The following is an 18,821-nucleotide window of genomic DNA, read 5'->3' on the forward strand; positions in this document are numbered from 1 at the left end:
CAGAGGGCAGGGTTAGATGGGATACTGGGGAGGAATTGTTCCCTGTGAGGGTGGGGAGGCCCTGGCACAGGTTGCCCAGAGGAGCTGTGGCTGCCCCTGGATCCCTTGGAAGTGTCCCAGGCCAGGTTGGGCAGGGCTTGGAGCAACCTAGCCTGTGGAAATTGTCCCTCCATTGGAACAAGACAGGCTTTAAGGTTCCTTCCAACCCAAACCATTCCATGATTCTATTTAAAAAAAAAAAATCCCAGCTGAACTCCCATGTGGGCAGGAAGGCAGAGTGGAGCTCAAACCCAGGGGGCACAGACACCTGCCTTGGTCTGCAGGGACTGAAACAACCTCCTGATGGCATCTCACCTGTAAACTAAAGTTCACGGGGATCTCCCACCAACTGCTGCTCCCACCCCACTGGTACCCAGCCATGTCTCTGCTCCAGCACTGCAGGAATGTTCTGTCCAAACATTTGCAGCAGGCCAAAGGGGCAGGACAGTACCAAACACAGCCAGGCACTCATGGCTGGCTGTCCAAGCCCCCTGTGCCAGCCCCTGCTGGGTTCTCTGTGGGTCTAACAGAGAAGCTCTCACAGAAGCAGGCCCAGGCTGTCCCAAAGGGTTACGAGGTGCTGCCCAGCCCACACTCACTGTCATTTCCAGATCATAAGACAAAACCAAAACCTGTCAACAGCCAGAGGGCTCTGGGCTGATGCTCCTCCCTGGCTCTGCCTCTTTCCCTGAGCACAGCCAGGTCCCTGCAGTCTGGGCACAGCGGGCACTGTGGTGCTTTGGCTCTGGCTCCCATGGAGCAAATCCATCCCCACCCCAGCTGCTCCCAGAGGTGCCAAGTCCATCCCACCTCCACAGCAAAGCAACACCTACAGCAGGTGCCCACAGGTACAGCAGGTTCTCCCTCCCCACTCAGAGAGGAGACGCTGTCAGGGCTCCAAAACTGGTGTGATGGTTCAGCCCAGAACGTTTCCCTGTGTGTTGGCTGTTCTGTCCATGAAATCAGGGCAGCAGCAGAGCTCCCTGCCTGCTTCCCCCTGTCCCACACTAACCTGGTGATGGGAGGCAGCTTCCCACTCCCCTTGGCAGCTCACACCACCTCTGCCACAAACACAGGGGCTGCTCAAGGAAACCACGTCCACTGCTAAACCCAGGGCGAGCCCATCCCCAGCCAGCTTCAATCCTGGGATAACAGCATATGTAGCCATCTATCCTCAGAAACCTTCCCAAAAAAGGGAAAACTGGACTCCAGCTCAGAACAATACCCCAGGCTTTGGCAGCCCCTCAGCCACACACCCAAGGAGGCTTCACCTCCAACTCCTCTGCACGAGTTGGATACAAATGGAGCCCGGTGTGATCCCGTGCTCAGACTGTCTTCTGGGGACAGGGATCAGACCAAGGCACGTGTTCTGCTCAAGAGCAGCTACCCCACATAAGTGGATTTAATTCCCCCCTTCTCCTGTAACTCTGCCCAAGGCTGTTGCAGTGGCCAAAACTGCCAAATCCCAACCGCCAGGGCGGGGAGCAAAGCCAGGCCCGAACACGGAGCGCTGCAGGGAGAGCCACAGATCCAAAGGAAAGTGCCAAGCCCTGTTCCTGGCTCGGCAGCCAGCACGTTATGTTACACATGGACAGATGGCAACGTGACTCATTCCTTCGGGAAGCAACTGCCCCAGCTAATGCCGCCGCTTCCCGAACACGGACACGGGATAAGCCGGCTGCCAGGCTCAATCACCCCCCCTCCCACCTCCAGGGACAGTGTCCTGGGCTGGGACAGCAGCCCGAGGTCCTGCTGCACATGTCACCCTGTTACCTGAGCAGCTGGACATCGAATAGTTGCCTCTCCCTGCTGGGAAGGTGAAGCAACCCCGAAGTCAGTGTGGGGATAACAAGGAGACAGTCCCAGGGAAAAAGTGACCCCCCTCTCAAAATCCCAGTGTGCCAGAACAGAAGGCACCACCTTCCAAAGGGTCTAGAGCAGATGTCCTCATGTGCCCAACCTAGAGAGGGGACCAAAGTGAACATCTTCACTTCAGCCCCAATTTTCCTCAACCCAGTGTTGTTTCAAACCTCCTCCTACTCAGCCTTGAAATGCCAGCACAGAACTCCTGCTCCACTCCATCGGGGCTGCAAAGTGTCCTGAGGAGCCTGACATGGAAAATGCAGCCTGACATCTTTTTCTACTCCCTCCAGGGGCAGGGACACCTTCCACTATCCCAGGTTGCTCCAAGCCCCATCCAGCTCAGCCTTGGACACCTCCAGGGATGGGGCAGCCACAGGTTCTATGGGCAACCTGTGCCAGGGCCTCCCCACCCTCACAGGGAAGGATTTTTCCCTAATATCCCACCTAATCCTGCCCTCTGGCAGTGGGAAGTCACTCCAGGCCCTTTTCCAAAGTCCCTCTCCAGCTCTTTTGGAGCCCCTTTAGGCACTGGAAGGGGCCCTAAAGTCTCCCTGGAGCTTTTTTTTCCTCCAGGCTGAACAACTCCAGCAGCCCTTCATCCTTCCTGGCCCATCCTCTTCCAAATCCACAGGCTGTGGGATGCTGTAACCCACAGCCCACCCAGCTATGAGACAGCCCAGAGAAGGCAGAGCAGCATCTGCATACACACACTGGGCATTACTCTGGGATACAATCCCTGGAGAGCAAAGAGATTCCATCAGGAAGTCTTTTATTCTCTTTGCCTGCACTTCCATTAGACCTGGGCTGCCTCTTATTGATCCCCAGGGGAGGAGCAAGGAAAAGACACCGGCTCAGACTGATTCCCTCAGGAACAGGAGGGGCAGGAGCAGCACAGGAATGGCAACTTGTCCTGTCACTGCTGCCCCCAGGGGTGCAGCAATGTCACAAACCAGGTCCTGAACCAGCCGATAAGAGATCACCTTATCTCTTATCACCTTATCTGTTCACACTGGGGGAAACAACAACAAAAGGCTCAAGAGTTTGTACCAAACCACAGTGACAACGGGTGACAACACTGCCCACTTGCTGAGAGCCTCTTCCCTTGATTAACAACCAACACTGAGCCTCAGCGCTCCCGGCAAAGGTAAGGATTTTATTGCCACACCACAGGTGGGGAAATAGCAGAGTGGAATCCCAAGGAGGGCCTGGAGAAGCAGCCAGGGCAGGGCTCCCACAAAGCCTGGTTCGCTGGGACCTGCCTGAGCTGGAGCACAGCCCGCAGCCCTCGGGCAGGGAAGGCCAGGCAGCAGTGCCAGTTCAACCCGAGAAGGTCCTGCAAAGCTTGGCTCACCCACAGCAGGAGATCCCCCCAGCAGAGCATGGTCTGTGCTACCAGTGTCATTCCACAAAGGGCTGAGACTTCCAAGCACAGAATATCCTGAGTTGGACCCACAAGGATCATCCATCCAACTCCTGGCCCTGCACAGACACCCCAACAATCCCACCCTGTCCCCGAGAGCGTTGGCCAAACCCTCCTGGAGCTCTGGCGGCCTTGGGGCCATGCCCACTGCCCTGTAACCAAATCCTGGCCTTAAGACACACACACACACACAATTCTCCCTGATCAGGAGTTGCAGCAGCCCATTGCCTTCCCAGCAGGATCTGCTCAAGGCATGGACACAGCACAAGTGATGGATGATGCATCGCTTTGCTTATTAAGCTCCTCAAGCAGCCTCGAGCCCCAACATTTACAAACCAAACATGACGTTCTCCTCTTGTCAGCATCAGAAAGCCATCAGGGTTACAGAGAAAAGCTGCATCCCAGCCTGCCTCCCCCAGGAAAGGGGATAAAAATCAGGCAGGGATCTGGTTATGGCCTGACAACTTCATCCTACCTCCTGTTCGCCTCATGGAGCTCAGCACCAAGGAAGGCAGAATAAAAGTGGTTCTGTGTCAGAGCAGGAAAGGCCTTTTGTTCTACAGATCAAAATCAAACCCAAAATATCCACAGAACCCCAAGCTGGGCAGACTCACATCACTGAAAAAGCAGGAGACACGTGGCCTTGGACACTTATTTCCATGTCAGAGCAACCAGCTCGGGGCAAGAAGGGCACGAAGAGAGCCAGGGCTTTCCTCTCCAGTGGGTTTTCCAGTCAGATATCCACAGGCATGCTGCTGCTTCCCAGCATCTTTCCAGGCACCTTTTTAAACCTGATGCAATCAATTGCAAAGAACAAACCTCTTCTTGCTTAAACACCACATTTAATTGCCTGAATAAAGCAGCCCAATTCCCATAAACATTTATAATGACTCTCCCATAGGGAGCCTCGTCCCACAGGGCAAAACTTGTGCAGGATGGTGAAAAGCTGAGAACATCCATGAATATTTAGAGCAAAGAGGGAGGCAGAGCAGGCTGGGAGGATTCCCAGTGGTATTCCATGTAAGGACAACTGGGATCACACCACGGACTGGAACTGGACTTGCTGGCTTTGGAGCACAAGCAAAATAACACGAGTCCTTTCAAGTCATTAGGAAGGAAGAAAATTCTCCTGGTCTTCAACCAGGGAGTCTTTATTCTTCCCCATCACTCCAAGTGAAATGTGTTTCGTTACTTTGGTTGCCTTAAATCATCACCCAGGCAATAAGTATTAGCACTGGTGCCACGAGACTCTTTAGAAAAGGAAGGAACTTCACTTTAATGTTCCAAAATCCTCACTGCTGTAGAGTTAATAAAGCCTTGGCAGCGTCCCCTGTCACACCATGTACATGTAATGCCAAGGACTGAAAACCCATGGAGCTTCAGTGGAATTTGTGGCTCCACATATTCATAAAATGTCTAGAAGGAGGAGTGAATAATAAAGTGACCAAGTTTACTGATGATATTGAGCTATTCAGGGTAATAAAAATAGCAACCAACTGTGGAGGACTTTGTGAGAAAAAGCACTTGAGCCTTCCAGTGAATTTGGTCTACCTGGTTGAGATAAATTTAAAGGTGCATGTGGGAAAATCCCTGTCCTAACTCCAGGGTGGCAGGCTCCAAACTGGCCATTAACCATTGGAAACATGACCTGTAACTCCAGGAAAATGGAAACCCTCAAGAAAAGCAACCATCACCCTGAACAGAACCCACCACTCTGCTGTTACACAAACCCAAACAGGATCCACCCCGAGCTCTGGAAAAGAACTGGAGAAGGGTCAGAGAAAACAGGGATGAGCAAGGGACAGAAGGGTTTCCATCTGCAGAGCCACTGTGCTCTCCAGCCTGGAAAAGCAGAACAGACAGGGAGGACACTGAAATAACTGCTCACCACCTCTACCAGCACAAGAACCAGGGGGGATCACAAGAGGCAGACTCAAAATAAAATAAAAGGACACATTTCCTCACACATAATTAAGCCAAAGAACTCGAGATCCTGAGGATGCTCAAAGAGCATACTGGACAAGAAATCGTGAACTAATAAAGATATAACCTCTGGGCCACAGAAATTCCTGAGCCACAAGTAGTTAAAGGCAAGGAAAACTTCAGAGATGGATAAATATGTCCTTGTACTGTCCTTACAGCCACGTGAGATGCAGCATCAGACTGCACAGACTTAGGTCTGACCCACTGAGGCTAAAACACCACCTCCACCCCAAATAAAGCAGAAGAAATACTTCATGTCACAAGAAAAACACACCACAATATTCTGCATTATGAGAGGACAAGAGGAGATCTATTTGCCTGCTTCTGTCAACCATGAAGAGCTGAATTCACAAGCTCAAGCAAAAGAGCCAACGCTCCCTATAGTGTGTCCCCTCATTTTACAGCTACTCCAAAGGGAACACAAAGCCACATTCACTGGAACATGGTTTTGTATTTCAACTTCTTTTCTTCCTCTTCCTTTAAATCCATCAAGAACACGGCACTGGAATTGGGCTGAACCCCCCAAATCAGGACTTCAGGACTTGTTAAGTTTTGCGAAGACGACGATGGGAAATTCTCTGAAGTCATTTTACAAGGAGATGCCACCACAAAAAAAAAAAAAAAAAAAAAGCTGAGAGAGCAGAGCCTTCCCCCTGTGCACAGATACACACGGGGAAGGAAACTCTGAGAGCTGGGTTTTCCCTTCCCCCCCAAAGATTAGAAACAAAAGACATCAGTTTTAGGTAGATTTTATCTAAGTCTTCTAAACTGGGATTACATTACAATAGCTCTGCAGTTAACCACACACAAGAGCAGCTCAAGCATTGTGCTTTTAAGGAAACAAGAGTTCTAATGACACAGAACCAGAAATTTCCAAGTCCTCGCTGAAGGAGGCTCACAAAACCCAAATGGTTCATTATTAACTGTTCAAATGCACTGTTACATGACTTATATGTCAATTAAAAAGCCTCACACTGGGCACCAGTCACTGGCAGGAGCTACAAACAAGTCTCTATCCCAGCCATGAGTGTGGATAATGACAGCCCTTGTTAACAGGGACTTCCCCGGGTAACTGCTGTGGTAAATAAGGGTGGCACTGCTCCTGCTGCCAAACCTCCAGCGGTTTGCACCACCGAGGAATTAGTTATTAACTCAACAAAGCCATAAAATAGGACAATTACTACCAGGTACAAACAAGAGCAAGCAGGAAAATGAGAGGACTAATCGTGGTGAGAGTGCTCACACAGCACAGCACAAAAAGCTTCGTGAACTTGAGACAGGAAAGAAAAAAAAAAGCAGCTTCTTTCAGGCAAAAAAAGCTGCTGCAGAACTACATTTCCAGTAAGAACAAGGGAGGAATATTGTGCATGGAGCTGCTCTTGATGGACTGCCCACCTTGGGATCCTAATCGGCTTTCAGCCACATCTTGTGACCCACTGCACTCCTGCACCAGGGAGAAAATCCAGGGAACTGAACCAGGCCGTGCCCTGGGGCTTTCACTGAACACAACAGCTGCCTAAGAGGTTTCCTTGGAAGATAAGTACTTTGTCTGGACGAGGAGCTGTTAATAAAATAACCTGAAACACAATACCTGTGTCAGTAGCTCTTAACTTCAATGTCAGCGAGTTACCCAGAAATTGGGGGGGGGGGGGAAAAAAAAAAAAAAAGCAGCCAGAGCTACTGACACCTCACACACTCCCTTCTGCATTCCAAGCCCTCCATGGTATTTCTAGGGAATTTGCCAGCCACACATGTGCAATTTATCACAGAATCACAGAATGTTTGGGGATGGAAGGGACCTTAGAGCTCATCTCATTCCACCCCCTGTCGTGGGCAGGGACACCTTCCACTAGCCCAGGTTGTTCCAAGTCCCATCCAACCTGGCCTTGGACACTTCCAGGGATGGGGCAGCCACAGCTTCTCTGGAAAATCCATTCCAGGGCCTCACCCCCCCTTCACAGGGAGGAATTTCTTCCGGATATCTAATCTAAATCTCCCCTGGGAGCTGAAATCACCCAGCCAAGGTAACCTGGAGGGGAGGGGCCACGAAGCTTTAACCACACCAAGTGGGCAAAAAGCAGTTTGGGAACATTCACAAGAACAGGGTGTGGAATAAACTCGCCCTGCTCAAAGCCATACCTGTGAGAGCTGCAAAACCTCCTCATTGCATGTGGCCTGCACTCTGTCTGGCCCAATCCCAACCCCACTCCTTAAATCCTAGAACAGCTTGGGTTGGAAGGGACCTTATACCCCATGGACAGGGGTAAAAAAAGGGAAAAACAACTTTAAACAGTCCATCTCGACAGCCCCTTAAACCAACTTCACCAAGAAGACTTTAAACGTTATATTATTTCATAATATTGATAAATGTTACATTAAAGATTTCTAACAAGATACTAACAGAGAGAGAGAGACAGGGCTATGAGGCAAGTGCAACAGGTTTGCTCTTCCACTACTCGGCTTCCACTTCAGTTGCAGTGAAATGGCTCCCAGCTGCTCTTGGTTTTAGGGATGAGGAAACACAGTTCCCTGTCTGACAGCAGAAAACATGGATTAGAGCACCAGCCAGATCTAAGCCTTCCCCTCCAGTTCTCTCCTGCCTTTAGACAAAGCTACAACCACTAAAAACCCACGAGTGTTGTCAGGGGCTTTGGAGTGCTGGCTTAAAAGTATCATAAGCACAAAGCATTCCTTATGTCCAACATAGGAAGGTTTGTTTCCTCTAGGAAACCATAGGATGGTTTGTTTCCTCTGTTCCTGAGCAAATATAGGAGCATGGACACAGACCTACAGGATTTAAACAGCCTGGAAATAAACTGAGAGAAACCATGTGCACTGCTGAGCAGCACAGCGAGGGAATCCTGTCCTGGTGCATCAATCAATTAACTTCACTATGGCCAGGATTTGGAGCAGAAAAGAGCAAACAGCCTTGGGATCACGGGATGAAAGGAACTGTGGGAGTGTAAGCAGCGTTCCCTCGCTGCCACGGGAAACAGTTGGCTTTGCCTGGATATGGAATATCCAGGAATTGAACCCTGTAGCCAGAAATGCTGCCCTGCAGGATATGGGAAAGCCAAGGCAACGCAGCATTCCCAGGATGACTGAGAGCAGGAGAAAGTGCTGGTCCACCCTATAGGGAATATTCTCTCTCCTCCCCTCTGAGGTAATAAATCAGGAAGAAGAAAAGAGCTTTGTAAAATCCATCAGAAAGCATTCCTGTATTCCAGGGACTGTGAAACAGGCTGTTTCACGGGCTCATACAACACCCCTCAGTTATGCCTTAAATCACATGTTCCAAGGGGGCAGTGACACTTGACACTATTAATACTCCTTTAACCAGCAGTGTCAGCTGAGCCACAAAGCAGCATAATTCCAGAAATAATGGCTCCAATCTGGCCAATCCCACCTTTCTGCTTCAGGCCGGTGAACCTCAGCATGGAAAACCTCACCAAAAGCCCACCCCATCCTGCCCAGCTCAGCCTGACTCAACACCCAAAAGTCCCAAAGCAAAGAGTCCCTTCTCAGCTACAAACCTGACCATCCAACTGCTTTTCATGGGATATCCTTCCTAAAATCCCTGGAACCTGCAAGGAGCCAAGTATCCCAGGCCTGGGCACGGAGAAAGAACCAAACCAAACTTCCCTTAGAGTTTCCATTGGTTGTTTTTCCACGAAACACCAGGCAGATCACTATTGGAGATCTTTTAGACCCAGGTTACGGGCAGCATTCCTAGAAATCCAAGTGCATGACTAAAGGTCAGGGATTTTTGTGGTTGTTTAAAAAGAAGATAAAACAGTTCTTACAGGGAAGACATCAGTGATATGCTCTGCCATAAAAGCAGCTGTTCTGGGTTTCAAGAAGTCCTAAACTGCTCCGGGTAGGATTGCACTGGGAGTTGGCTTCATCATTTTGGGTCAGGAGACCATCCAACCCTTTTAAAAATCTGGATCAGTAGAGCAAAGCAAGACAGTGAAAAGGAATGGACACGAACCTCCAAGGACAGTATGGGCACAGGCAACAGGAAAGGACAAGCAAGAGGATTATTCCAGTGTTTTCAACACTGAACTACCTACCCCCCTTCACTGGACAATGGGAGTGACACAAATACTAAGTAGAGCATTTTTCATATAATTTCTTGGACATGCTTTAGGGAATTCTGAAGAAATGAGGAGTATAAAAGAATACTCAAGAACTCCCAGACTTTCACAAGAGCTCATTCATCTTGGGCAGCAATCAGGAATCAAACTGCAAATCAGCCAAAGGTTTGGGCAAGTTAAAGCTAAATGAGACAATTTCAGCCTGGGAGAAGTTCAAAACAAGCCAAACCTTGAGACATTTAAGCTTCAAGGAACATGACTGCAGAGCATTAACATCTCACACTGTGGCAGAGACAAAGAGCTGGAAGCAATGGGATTTCCCCAGCACAAAAGCAGCACAAAAAGCAGGCAGGGAGCTGCTGCCAGAGCAGCATTTGAACTTTTCAGTGCTTCAACTGTGGTTCCTCGTGGATTTTTTTTAATTCAGGTGATTACCTGAGACGCTTCAAGGCAGACAGAGCATGGCTTGGGCTTCTTTGGCACCTACAATCCCGGGGTGAGCATCACTCCAGGCAAAACCAAAACCCTGCTTGAGCAAAAATAACTGGTTCTCAATGAAACCACGAAAAAGAGCAGTCACAGAAACCTCAACCACTTTCCAGGCTGCGTCAGAGAGCGATGGAGGAGGTCAAACTGTCCTGCAAGAACAACCGAGTCACTTCCTCCGTGCCGGATGTCCCAGGGGCCCGGAGCGTGACACAGCCAGGGAGTAAACGGCAAAAAGCAAACACTAACCCCTGTTTTTACACAGCTCCCTCCTCATCTGTGAATTCCAGAGACCTATGACTAAGTTCCTTTTCAAAGAGTAAGCGCTTTCCTAATCAGCTGCTGCTGCATCCACTCGGATGTGGTTGGGGAAGGCGGCGCTGGCGCTCGGCTATTGCCGCTGCTTCCGACCCTCCACAGCACAGCCTAGGGTGAAGCAAGCAGGGGAGGAGACTTCAAAATGCAACTGGGAAGATGGTTTACAGCTTTAAGGAAATTGCCAAGCCTCGTTTCTAGCGCCTTCCCGATTTTCAGGCTTTACGCAGCAAACACGGCAGCTTTCCCCAGGAAGAAACCATCGGTCTGTCTGCTTTTCCCACAGCCTTTCCCACTCTTTCCTTCTTTCTTCTGCTTACAGGTACTCGGTATTAACTCATCCATCTGCCTCTCACCTGTCCTCCAGCAGCATTTTCCCTTGCCCCTGCATTCTCTTACAGTACCAAGGTCTGACTCTCTCACACTGCAAACTGTTGCTCCCTAAAGTCAGATCTGGAGGATGTCACAGAACCATGGAATGGCTGGGGTTGGAAGGGACTCTAAAGCCCATCTCATTCCATCCCCTGCCATGGGCAGGGACACCTTCCACCAGCCCAGGCTGCTCCAAGCCCTGTCCAACCTGGCCTTGGACACTTCCAGGGATCCAGGGGCAGCCACAGCTTCTCTGGACAACCTGTGCCAGGGCCTCACCACCCTCACAGGGAAGAATTCCTTCCCAACTTCCCACCTAACCCTGCCCTCCAGCAGCAGGAAGCAAACCACCTTTGTGCTTAAGTGATATTATTTATAAAATGCTCCATGTAAAATATACCTCAAAAATCCAAAACTGCATCAACTGTCACTGTGAGCAGCTGCAGCTCCTGACTCTGTTCTTCAACTGCTGGATGAAAAATTCCCTGTTGCTGAAACTAAAGAGATCATCAGGAAACTTGGCAAACTCCCAGCCAGCTGTGCTAATGCTAATTTGTAATTATCATTTTGATCAAACACAAGCCAGATCTGCATTGTGGGGAGGGGCAGCCCCAGGTGACTTTACCACAGCTGAACCCAAGCACAATTCAAAGCCCACTGGCCACTGAATTTGGGGCAGGATTTCCAATTAACAAGTTGTTAAGGAGTACATGATGAGAGGAGGCTTTGAGCCAACCCCAGCAGCACCCAGAGGAGCTGCAGGCAGGTGGTGAGCTCAGCACAGGTGCCACACTGATGGTGACAGCAGGTGACAGCCCACCCTGGCCCCACACACAGCCACAAGGAACAGAACAACCCCATCCATGTCCACTGGAGACAGGACAAGCAGTCACAGATTTCAGTTACAGTGAAGGAGATTTAGGCTGGGCATTAGACAAAGCCTCCTTACAGGAAGGATAATTAAGCATAGGAATAGACTGCCTGGGGAGGGACAGGAACTGCTGTTCCTGGAGGTTCTACAAGTGGTGGGAAACATCTGTCACACTGACCCCACTGTGGGCATGTGGTGGATTAGAGCCATCTCTGATTGCTGCAACTCCCCAAACCTCCCACTGATCTCCAAGTACAAACTGCTCTGCCCCAGGAGCTGACAATGGCACAGAAATACATTTTGGTTAAAGCACAGCACTCAGGGGAGGCTGAGGCTCAGGGCAGCCCAGGCAGGGCCTGGGCAAGGCTCCTCATCCTGCTCTGCCAGGAGCTGGCACCTGATTCACAGACTGGTTTGGGTTGGAAGGGATGTTAAAGAACATCCAGTTCCAACTCCCTGCCATGGGCAGGGACACCTTCCACTAGTCCAGGTTGCTCCAAGCCCTGTCCAATCCGGCTTTGGACACTTCCAGGGACAGCCACAGCTTCTCTGGGCAACCTGTGCCAGGGCCTCCCCACCCTCACAGGGAAGAATGTATCCCTAATATCCAATCTAAACCTACTCTTTCAGTTTGAAGCCATTCCCTCTTGTCCTGTCACTTATAAATAGTCCCTCACCATCTTTCTTGTGGGCTCCCTTCAAGCACTGGAAGGCTGCATTTAGGTCACTCCAAAGCTTCTCTTCTCCAGGCTGAACAATCCCAGCTCTCTCAGCCTTTCCCCACAGGAGAGGCTCCATCCCTCTAATCAACTTGATGGCCTCCTCCGGACATTTCCCCCCCAAACAGGGACTGCCATGTGGGTGTGGGTTCCAAGTGTGGGCAGGCAGGTAGCCAGAAGGCAGCTGATGCCCACCAAGCCTGTTCACAAGCCTGGTTCACACCCTGGATTCAGTCCAGCCCATGGCAGCCCCTCCTGCCCCTCAGGACTCATCCAAGCCCCACGAACACATTACCTTTTTAACATTTTCCTCCTCCTCTTGGCGTTTCTCGTAGTGTGAGAAGTCATCAAAGATGGAGGTGGTGTGCTTGTAGGTGGCAATGATTTTCAACACCTGCTTAGCCTTTTCCAGAGGCACCTCCTGAGTGTCCCTGGAGTTGGTCACTGGTTTATTCTCGTTGTTCTCTAGGCGGATGTGCCTCAGCTGGCTGTTGGGAACGTCCTTCACAAAAATCCACCTGACATCAAAGCGTCCCTTCCACTTGTCCTGGGACCACACCCCTGCACAGGTGTTATAGTCCACAGCAGATTTCATCTCTGCCACGCCGCAGAAGTGGCCGCTACCGTTGACGCTGAACAGTAAGTACACGGGGCCCTTCCCGTTCATGGAGCGATAGGCCGCGTCCAGTCTCTTGTTGCCGTGCTCCGTGCTGCACCAGATGTTGTACTTGATGGAGCGGTGGATATCGTCCTCGGAGTAGCTCTTAATGATGAACACCCGCCCGTGCTTCGGGTTCCAGTCGAAATCCTTGGGGTTGTAGTTGTTGATGGACCTCAGCTTCTCCAAGACCGGGTGCGGCTCCGAAGGGGAGCCGGAGCTGGTCTGGGCCGCCCCCACCCCGTTACCGTCCACGCCGTTCTGGCCGAAGCCGCTGCCGCGGTTGCGGGGGGCGACCCAGCGGGTGGGCTGTGCCGGGGGCACGGGCAGCGGGGCCGGCTGCGCCGGGGGCACGGGCAGCGGGGCCGGCGGCTGCTGCCCACCCGCAGCCTGGGCCGCCGGCGGGCTGCCGGCCATCTGCTGGCCCACGGGCTGCGGGGACGCCTGCGCCGGCTGCTGGGCGAGGTTCTGCACCAGGGCCTGCGCCGGGGCTTTGGCCACGGGGCCTTTGTTGTCCCAGGTCCCGATATCCATGTTGTGTTTTATGGGGGGCGGCGGAAGACTCGACCCGGCGATGCCGTTCTTGGCCTTGAGCTTGGGCTGCTGCTTGGCGGGTTTGCTGGCGATGTCGGCCCACGAGGCCGGCTTGGGCGGCGCGATGGTGGCCGGGGGGAGGCTGCTGGAGGCCACGATGTTACTGGTGATGGAGCCGCTGCCCACGGCCGAGCCCACCACTTTGGGGACGCTGCTGGCCACGTCTGTGCTGCCCAGCTTGAGGGCCGCCATGCCCTGGTCCAGGGTGTTCATGCCGGGGGCCTTGTTCAGCGTCTCGCTGGCGAAGGCCGACTGCCCGTCGATCATGGCCCCCCCCAGCGAGCTGGGGGCGTAGGCGTAGTTGCTGCTGTAGCCCGAGCTCTGAGTGGACTGTCCCTGAGAACTGTTGTTGCCCCAGGCTGAGAAGTCGATCCCGCTGGGGAAGAAGTTAAAGCCGTGCTGCCCGAGGAAGGGGGTGCTGCCCAGGGCCCCCGGCTGCCCGAACATGGCGTCGGGGAGGAAGTGGGGCTCCCCGTTGCTCAGCTGTCCGTACGAGGTCAGGTAGGGCATGGGGGGGTCTCCCCCCGTGGACCAGGCAGCCTCCCCTAGGGAGTAGGAGAATCCGATGGAGGGGCTGAAGTAGCTCGGTAAGTAGGAATCAGACATTGCAGTGTATGCATTGTTCTGAAAGGAAACCACAAAAACATGAGTGCCGGGGAGCCAGGAGGAGCTGAACCCATTTCAAGGGACCAGGAATAAAGCCAGCTTAAGACTTCCCGTGCCCCACCCCTCCCTACCTTAGGGCTGGGCAGATAAACAGGCCCAGCCTTGAACACCTCCTTTGTTACAAGGGCTCGAAAATCTGTTTTATTGCCAGAAAGGTTAAAGACAAAGGCTCAGACAGCTTCCCATGTGGAGTTCCTGATGCATGGAGTGGGCCTGGACACCGAGCTGCCCCAGAGCTCCTGCTCAGGCTTTAAAACCACTGTCTTACCTTGCATCCAAATATCTTCTGTTTGTAGCTACTCTCAACGAGGGCTTTTCTTGCCTGTGTAACATATTTAAACCTTATTCTAGTGTTAGAGGGAAAGCTTGTGGGAAGGATGCAGGCAGAAGTGGAATAAGGAGGAAAAAGATCCAGTGGAAGCACACTGCCAAAATTATGTGTCCTTAATTGCCTTCCTTAAACTTACTACCCACGAAAACAGCTTTATTCCCACAATTTAAAGTTGCAGAGCTCACAGGGATTTAAAGCCTATTTCTCAGAACACCAACTGCTCCAGTGCCATGGGCCCATACTAAAAAACACCTGAAAATGAGGAGTAATCCACAGGGTCTCAGGAGGAACCTTTTACAGGCAGCAGCACGAGCAGGTTTCAAACCCAGAGAGGCAAAAAAAAAAAAAAATCCCTGCTCTGTGCCTTGGTCTCCCTTTTAACATCCAAGTAGCCTTTAGGTTACAAAAACAAACGCCTAATTTGACAATTAGGGAAGTCTCAGACATCCCCAAGATTTGCTTACATGAAAAACCATCTGTCACTTCCCATTCCGAGCCAGGTCCCCTCCGGGGAGCGGTTCCAGCCGCGCTAATGGACATTATCCTCAGTAATTTGAACCTGTGAGCAGCAGCCTCGTGCTGCCCCAGCCCCTGACAAGCCAGCCCAGTGCAAGGCAGATCAAAGGCAGGTTCAGCTCCCAGTTAAAAGCCTGGCTTTGCAGCAGGGCCCTGCTCCATTTCTGGTTGAATCATGTTCTCACGTGCCAAGCGCGGCTCCCGGAGGACTTTGTGCCGTGCTGAAATCCAGGGAGCCTCTCAAGATGGCTCTGGCACCCTCCAGAAACAGCTGGTTTGCCACTCCACCATCCACGGGGTTGCAGGAAAGCAACAGGTTTGAGGCCAACCCAGCCCCAAGTTCACAGACATTAACAGGAATTATTTCATGTTCACGTGCTCAGAGACAGGATTTCTGTGGCACTTCACGGTGTGAAGGCACGAAAACTCACAGAGATGCTCCCTCCAGCCTTTGTTTTCCCACAAAAGCCTCCAAGTTAATAACAAAACTCACGCCCACCCTGGGTTTTACTAATTGAGGAACTGAGTCCTGCTAAACCCAAGGCCTAACCTGCCCAAAAGCACCAACACTGACAATAATTTGTGAGGCAAATGAAAGAACTGAAACCCCCACATTATTATTTTGAACCAGCAAAGTCTCTTCCCAAGTTAATCCCCTCAGTTATAAGAGTAACATTTGCCCTCCTAAAACTTCCTTTAATGGAACAGGAACATGCTGGGCCACCCCTAAACCCAAGGCAGAGCTGTTTCCTCTCCACAAGAGCACAGGAAGCACATCACTGTCACATTAAAACCTGTCCCCTTGTCACCTCAACCATACCAATAAAACTCCACCAGCTTCTCATTCTCTCCATGACTAAGACTTTTCACACAGTTATTTCCTCAAACTTGCTGTTCCCCTTCACCTAAGACCAGAACTAAATGAACCTGACCTAGTGTTTATGTGAGTTTCTGGTTTTTAAAGGGCTGAAGAGTCATTTACTGCATATCTTTTAAAATACACAGTAACCTCATCGAGGGGCTGACAGTAACAGTCACACCTCCAAGAGCAGCTGGGGAATGAGGAACAGTGAAACTGCACAACTTGGTTACCTCCTGTGAGTGTGGAGAGCTTGGGAAGCATCCCCAAAATTCCTTTAACTCCTTATCCAGAGCCTTATCTCTGACTTCTCCCTTTGCCACCTCCAGCGACTTTGATACCTTTGTATTTTTGAGCAGAATTGTGCCTCCCTCCAGACTCAGCTCTCAGGGTTTGGATTCTATTTTACGGAGCTGAGAAGCACCACAGCACAGTGAGGAACTGAGACAGAGTCACCCAAAGGTCCCACTCCAAGGTAACTCGGTGGTTTCACCTCCTTCCTGCTCGATTTCTGCCTCCTGGGGCACCTCCAAACACTTCCTGATTTTTAAAATGTGTTTTTCCCAGTGCGAGACACACTAAAAGAAATTAAAGATCCAGAAGTTCTTCATCAAACACGAAAAATAGAGTAAAATATCATGTTGCTTGTAGTAACCCTCATTCCCTTTAGGACACTTAAACACAGAAAATACCATCCACATTCAGAAGGAAGCTGGAAATTAGGGATGTTGATAACTGGGATAGAAAAAAACCCACCATTAAATGACAGCTACTGGAAAGGTAGCTGGTTTTATTCAAGATTTGAGAAAGCAATCACACTCTCTCACTCTATGAAGGCTGAATTTAGGCTCGTTAACTTTTTAGGGAGCAGAATGCAGTGAGTTATCTTGATGGACAGGTGAACTCTGGAGATTATGAACAGCTGACAGGACATAAAGAACATTTACCCTCAGACCTTTAGCACAAAAAAATGAAAATACTGGTTGAAAATTTCACTGAGACAGAAACCTGTGTCCTAATAAACAGGCATCACTTTCACATGAAAAAAAATGATGTACTGACTGGTAAAAATGAGCAAAAATACAGAAAGGGGAAACCAGAAGAGCTTATTTTTACTGATCACAACTGGAAAGAGAAGCCAAGAGAATGAACTGAGAGCTCTGGTGCTATTACAGATGTTTATCTATGGTGCTCACTTGTACATCTAATCAGCTGAAGTCCATCTGTTCTGTGTCACTCCCCTGCAGCTCGTTAAGGAAAACAAACAAAAACCAGTTAGCAGGGGAGCCAGTCTAAGGGAAAGTGAGGAGGAAAAGTAGGTGGGAGCCTGAATTCCAGGGGCTGGTTACAGACCCTCCAGCTCGACTTGTAATCGGGGTTCTCAGAAAGTCTCAACACTCTTTATCACACGTGGGCTCTGGGTTTTGTTTTTGGGGGTTTTTTTTGGTGAAAAACAGAAATTCCCATGACAGGCACTGTCAGTTGACTCGGTGCAGAGATAAGAAGGTTGATCTGATCCTCCAAAAGCCCTGCTGAGCACAGCAGCCTCCTGTGAGGCGACTTCCCAACCCAGCTCGGCACATCTGTGTGGTGCAAAGAGCCAAAAACCAACGCAGGCACAACAGTAAAACTGAAAGAGCAGAAATGGTGGCTTGGAGATTGAAAAAAAAGGAGCTGAACACCACGTGGAGGAAGTTCTCACAGCCTCAAAAAGTTGCTAAACCCCTTCCTACCTCACCCACCACCACAACCTAAAGGCAGAGTCAGTGCTTCCTGCCTGCAGGAAATGCAGGTGTAGGGTGGGATATAAGGTGCTGGCAAAGATCAAAATGCAGCCAGTGGAGACGGGGAACACACACAAGGAGGCCAAATTCCCCTCTGCTGGAGCAGCAGGAAACCAGCAGGCTCCTGGTACTCACCGGGCGGGCCTGGGGGCTCAGGTAGGGCTCAAAGTCATCATCATTCAGCCCATCCTTCTGGTGCACAGAGCCGTTTTGCACTGAGGAGAGACGTGAAACTTCAGAAAACAACACGCAACAAACTCCCAACGTTTACCGACTTAAAAGTATTTAAAGCCAAATCCTGTAATACAACGAACTCCTGCCGGTTCTAACACACCGCGCACGGCACAAACAACACCCGCAAAACTTCCGGCAGCCACGCGGGGCTTGTTCCCCTCCTGGCTCCCGACAGATTTCGGGGAGACCCTCCTTCCCTCCCTCCCCCGCGTTCCCAGCCCTGCCCAGGGCTCTCACCTTTGTTGCCTTGGCCCTTGGGTCTCTGGAGCAGCGGCGGCGTGGGGGGAGAGAAAGAGGGAGGGAGAGAAGGAGAGCGGTGAGTCAGGGGGAGAAGCGGCTCCGGGAGGGGCAAGGACGAGCCCGGGGGGGAGGGAAACAAACGCGGTCTGGGGAAAGGGGTCGGACCCTGCTCTGGAAGCGTGGAAAAAAGACCCGGGGGTGGGGAAAACAGACTCGGCCAGTGGGAAGGGGGGAAAACACACCCGGGGGCTGAAAAACGGAGCCAGCCCGGGGGGAGGAAACGCCTGGCCCAGCGAGGGACGCCCAGGCCCGGCGGGGACGGAGCCGGTCCTGGAGGGGAAACAGGCCCGGTCCGGGACAGGCCCGGCTCAAACAACAGCCCCAGGCCCAGCCCAGGCGCGGCCCGGCCCCGCCGCAGCACAATGGAGCGCGGCGAGGCCGTCGCCGCCCCGGGGCGCTCCCCCTGCGCTGGGCCCGGCGCGGCGGAGCTCGGCCCGGCGGCGCGGGCGGGAGGGGGAGGCTCGTACCTGCTCCAGGAGGCTGCTGGCCGACATGGCTCCGCGGCGGGGGCTGCGGGCGGGGCGGGGCGGGGCGGGAGAGGAGGAGGAGGAGGAGGAGGAGGCGGCGGCGGCAGCGCTTTGTCCGGGCCCGGCGGGGGCTGCGGGGCGGCCCTTTGGCGGACTCGGCGGCGGCCGGCGGGGCGGAGCGGAGCGGGGCGAGGGGGGGACGCTCTATCCCCCGCCCCCCCACCCCCAGTCTCTATGGCCCCCGGGC

General features: G+C 51.9%; 1 protein-coding gene across 2 annotated transcripts in view; it reads right to left on the bottom strand.

Annotated features, from left to right (window-relative positions):
* The window catches only part of YTHDF2 (YTH N6-methyladenosine RNA binding protein 2), a 25,303-nt gene extending 6,654 nt beyond the window's left edge, over positions 1-18,649 (bottom strand). The window contains exons 1-5 of one of the 2 annotated variants that reach the window (XM_017831050.1): positions 18,575-18,649; positions 18,045-18,069; positions 17,709-17,788; positions 12,461-14,041; positions 10,976-11,072 (exon numbers count right to left, since the gene is read on the bottom strand). In XM_017831050.1, coding sequence (XP_017686539.1) covers positions 10,977-11,072; positions 12,461-14,041; positions 17,709-17,788; positions 18,045-18,069; positions 18,575-18,601 — 1,809 coding nt within the window. In that variant the 5' untranslated portion in view covers positions 18,602-18,649 and the 3' untranslated portion in view covers position 10,976. Of the gene's footprint in view, positions 1-9,842; positions 9,929-10,975; positions 11,073-12,460; positions 14,042-17,708; positions 17,789-18,044; positions 18,070-18,574 lie in introns of those variants that run through there. The other variant, XM_017831051.1, reaches the window with a different exon arrangement.
* Positions 18,650-18,821: the final 172 nt, after the last annotated feature.

This window comes from Lepidothrix coronata, unplaced genomic scaffold (assembly GCF_001604755.1).
Source record: "Lepidothrix coronata isolate B3197 unplaced genomic scaffold, Lepidothrix_coronata-1.0 Scaffold187, whole genome shotgun sequence".
Classification (NCBI taxonomy): domain Eukaryota; kingdom Metazoa; phylum Chordata; class Aves; order Passeriformes; family Pipridae; genus Lepidothrix; species Lepidothrix coronata.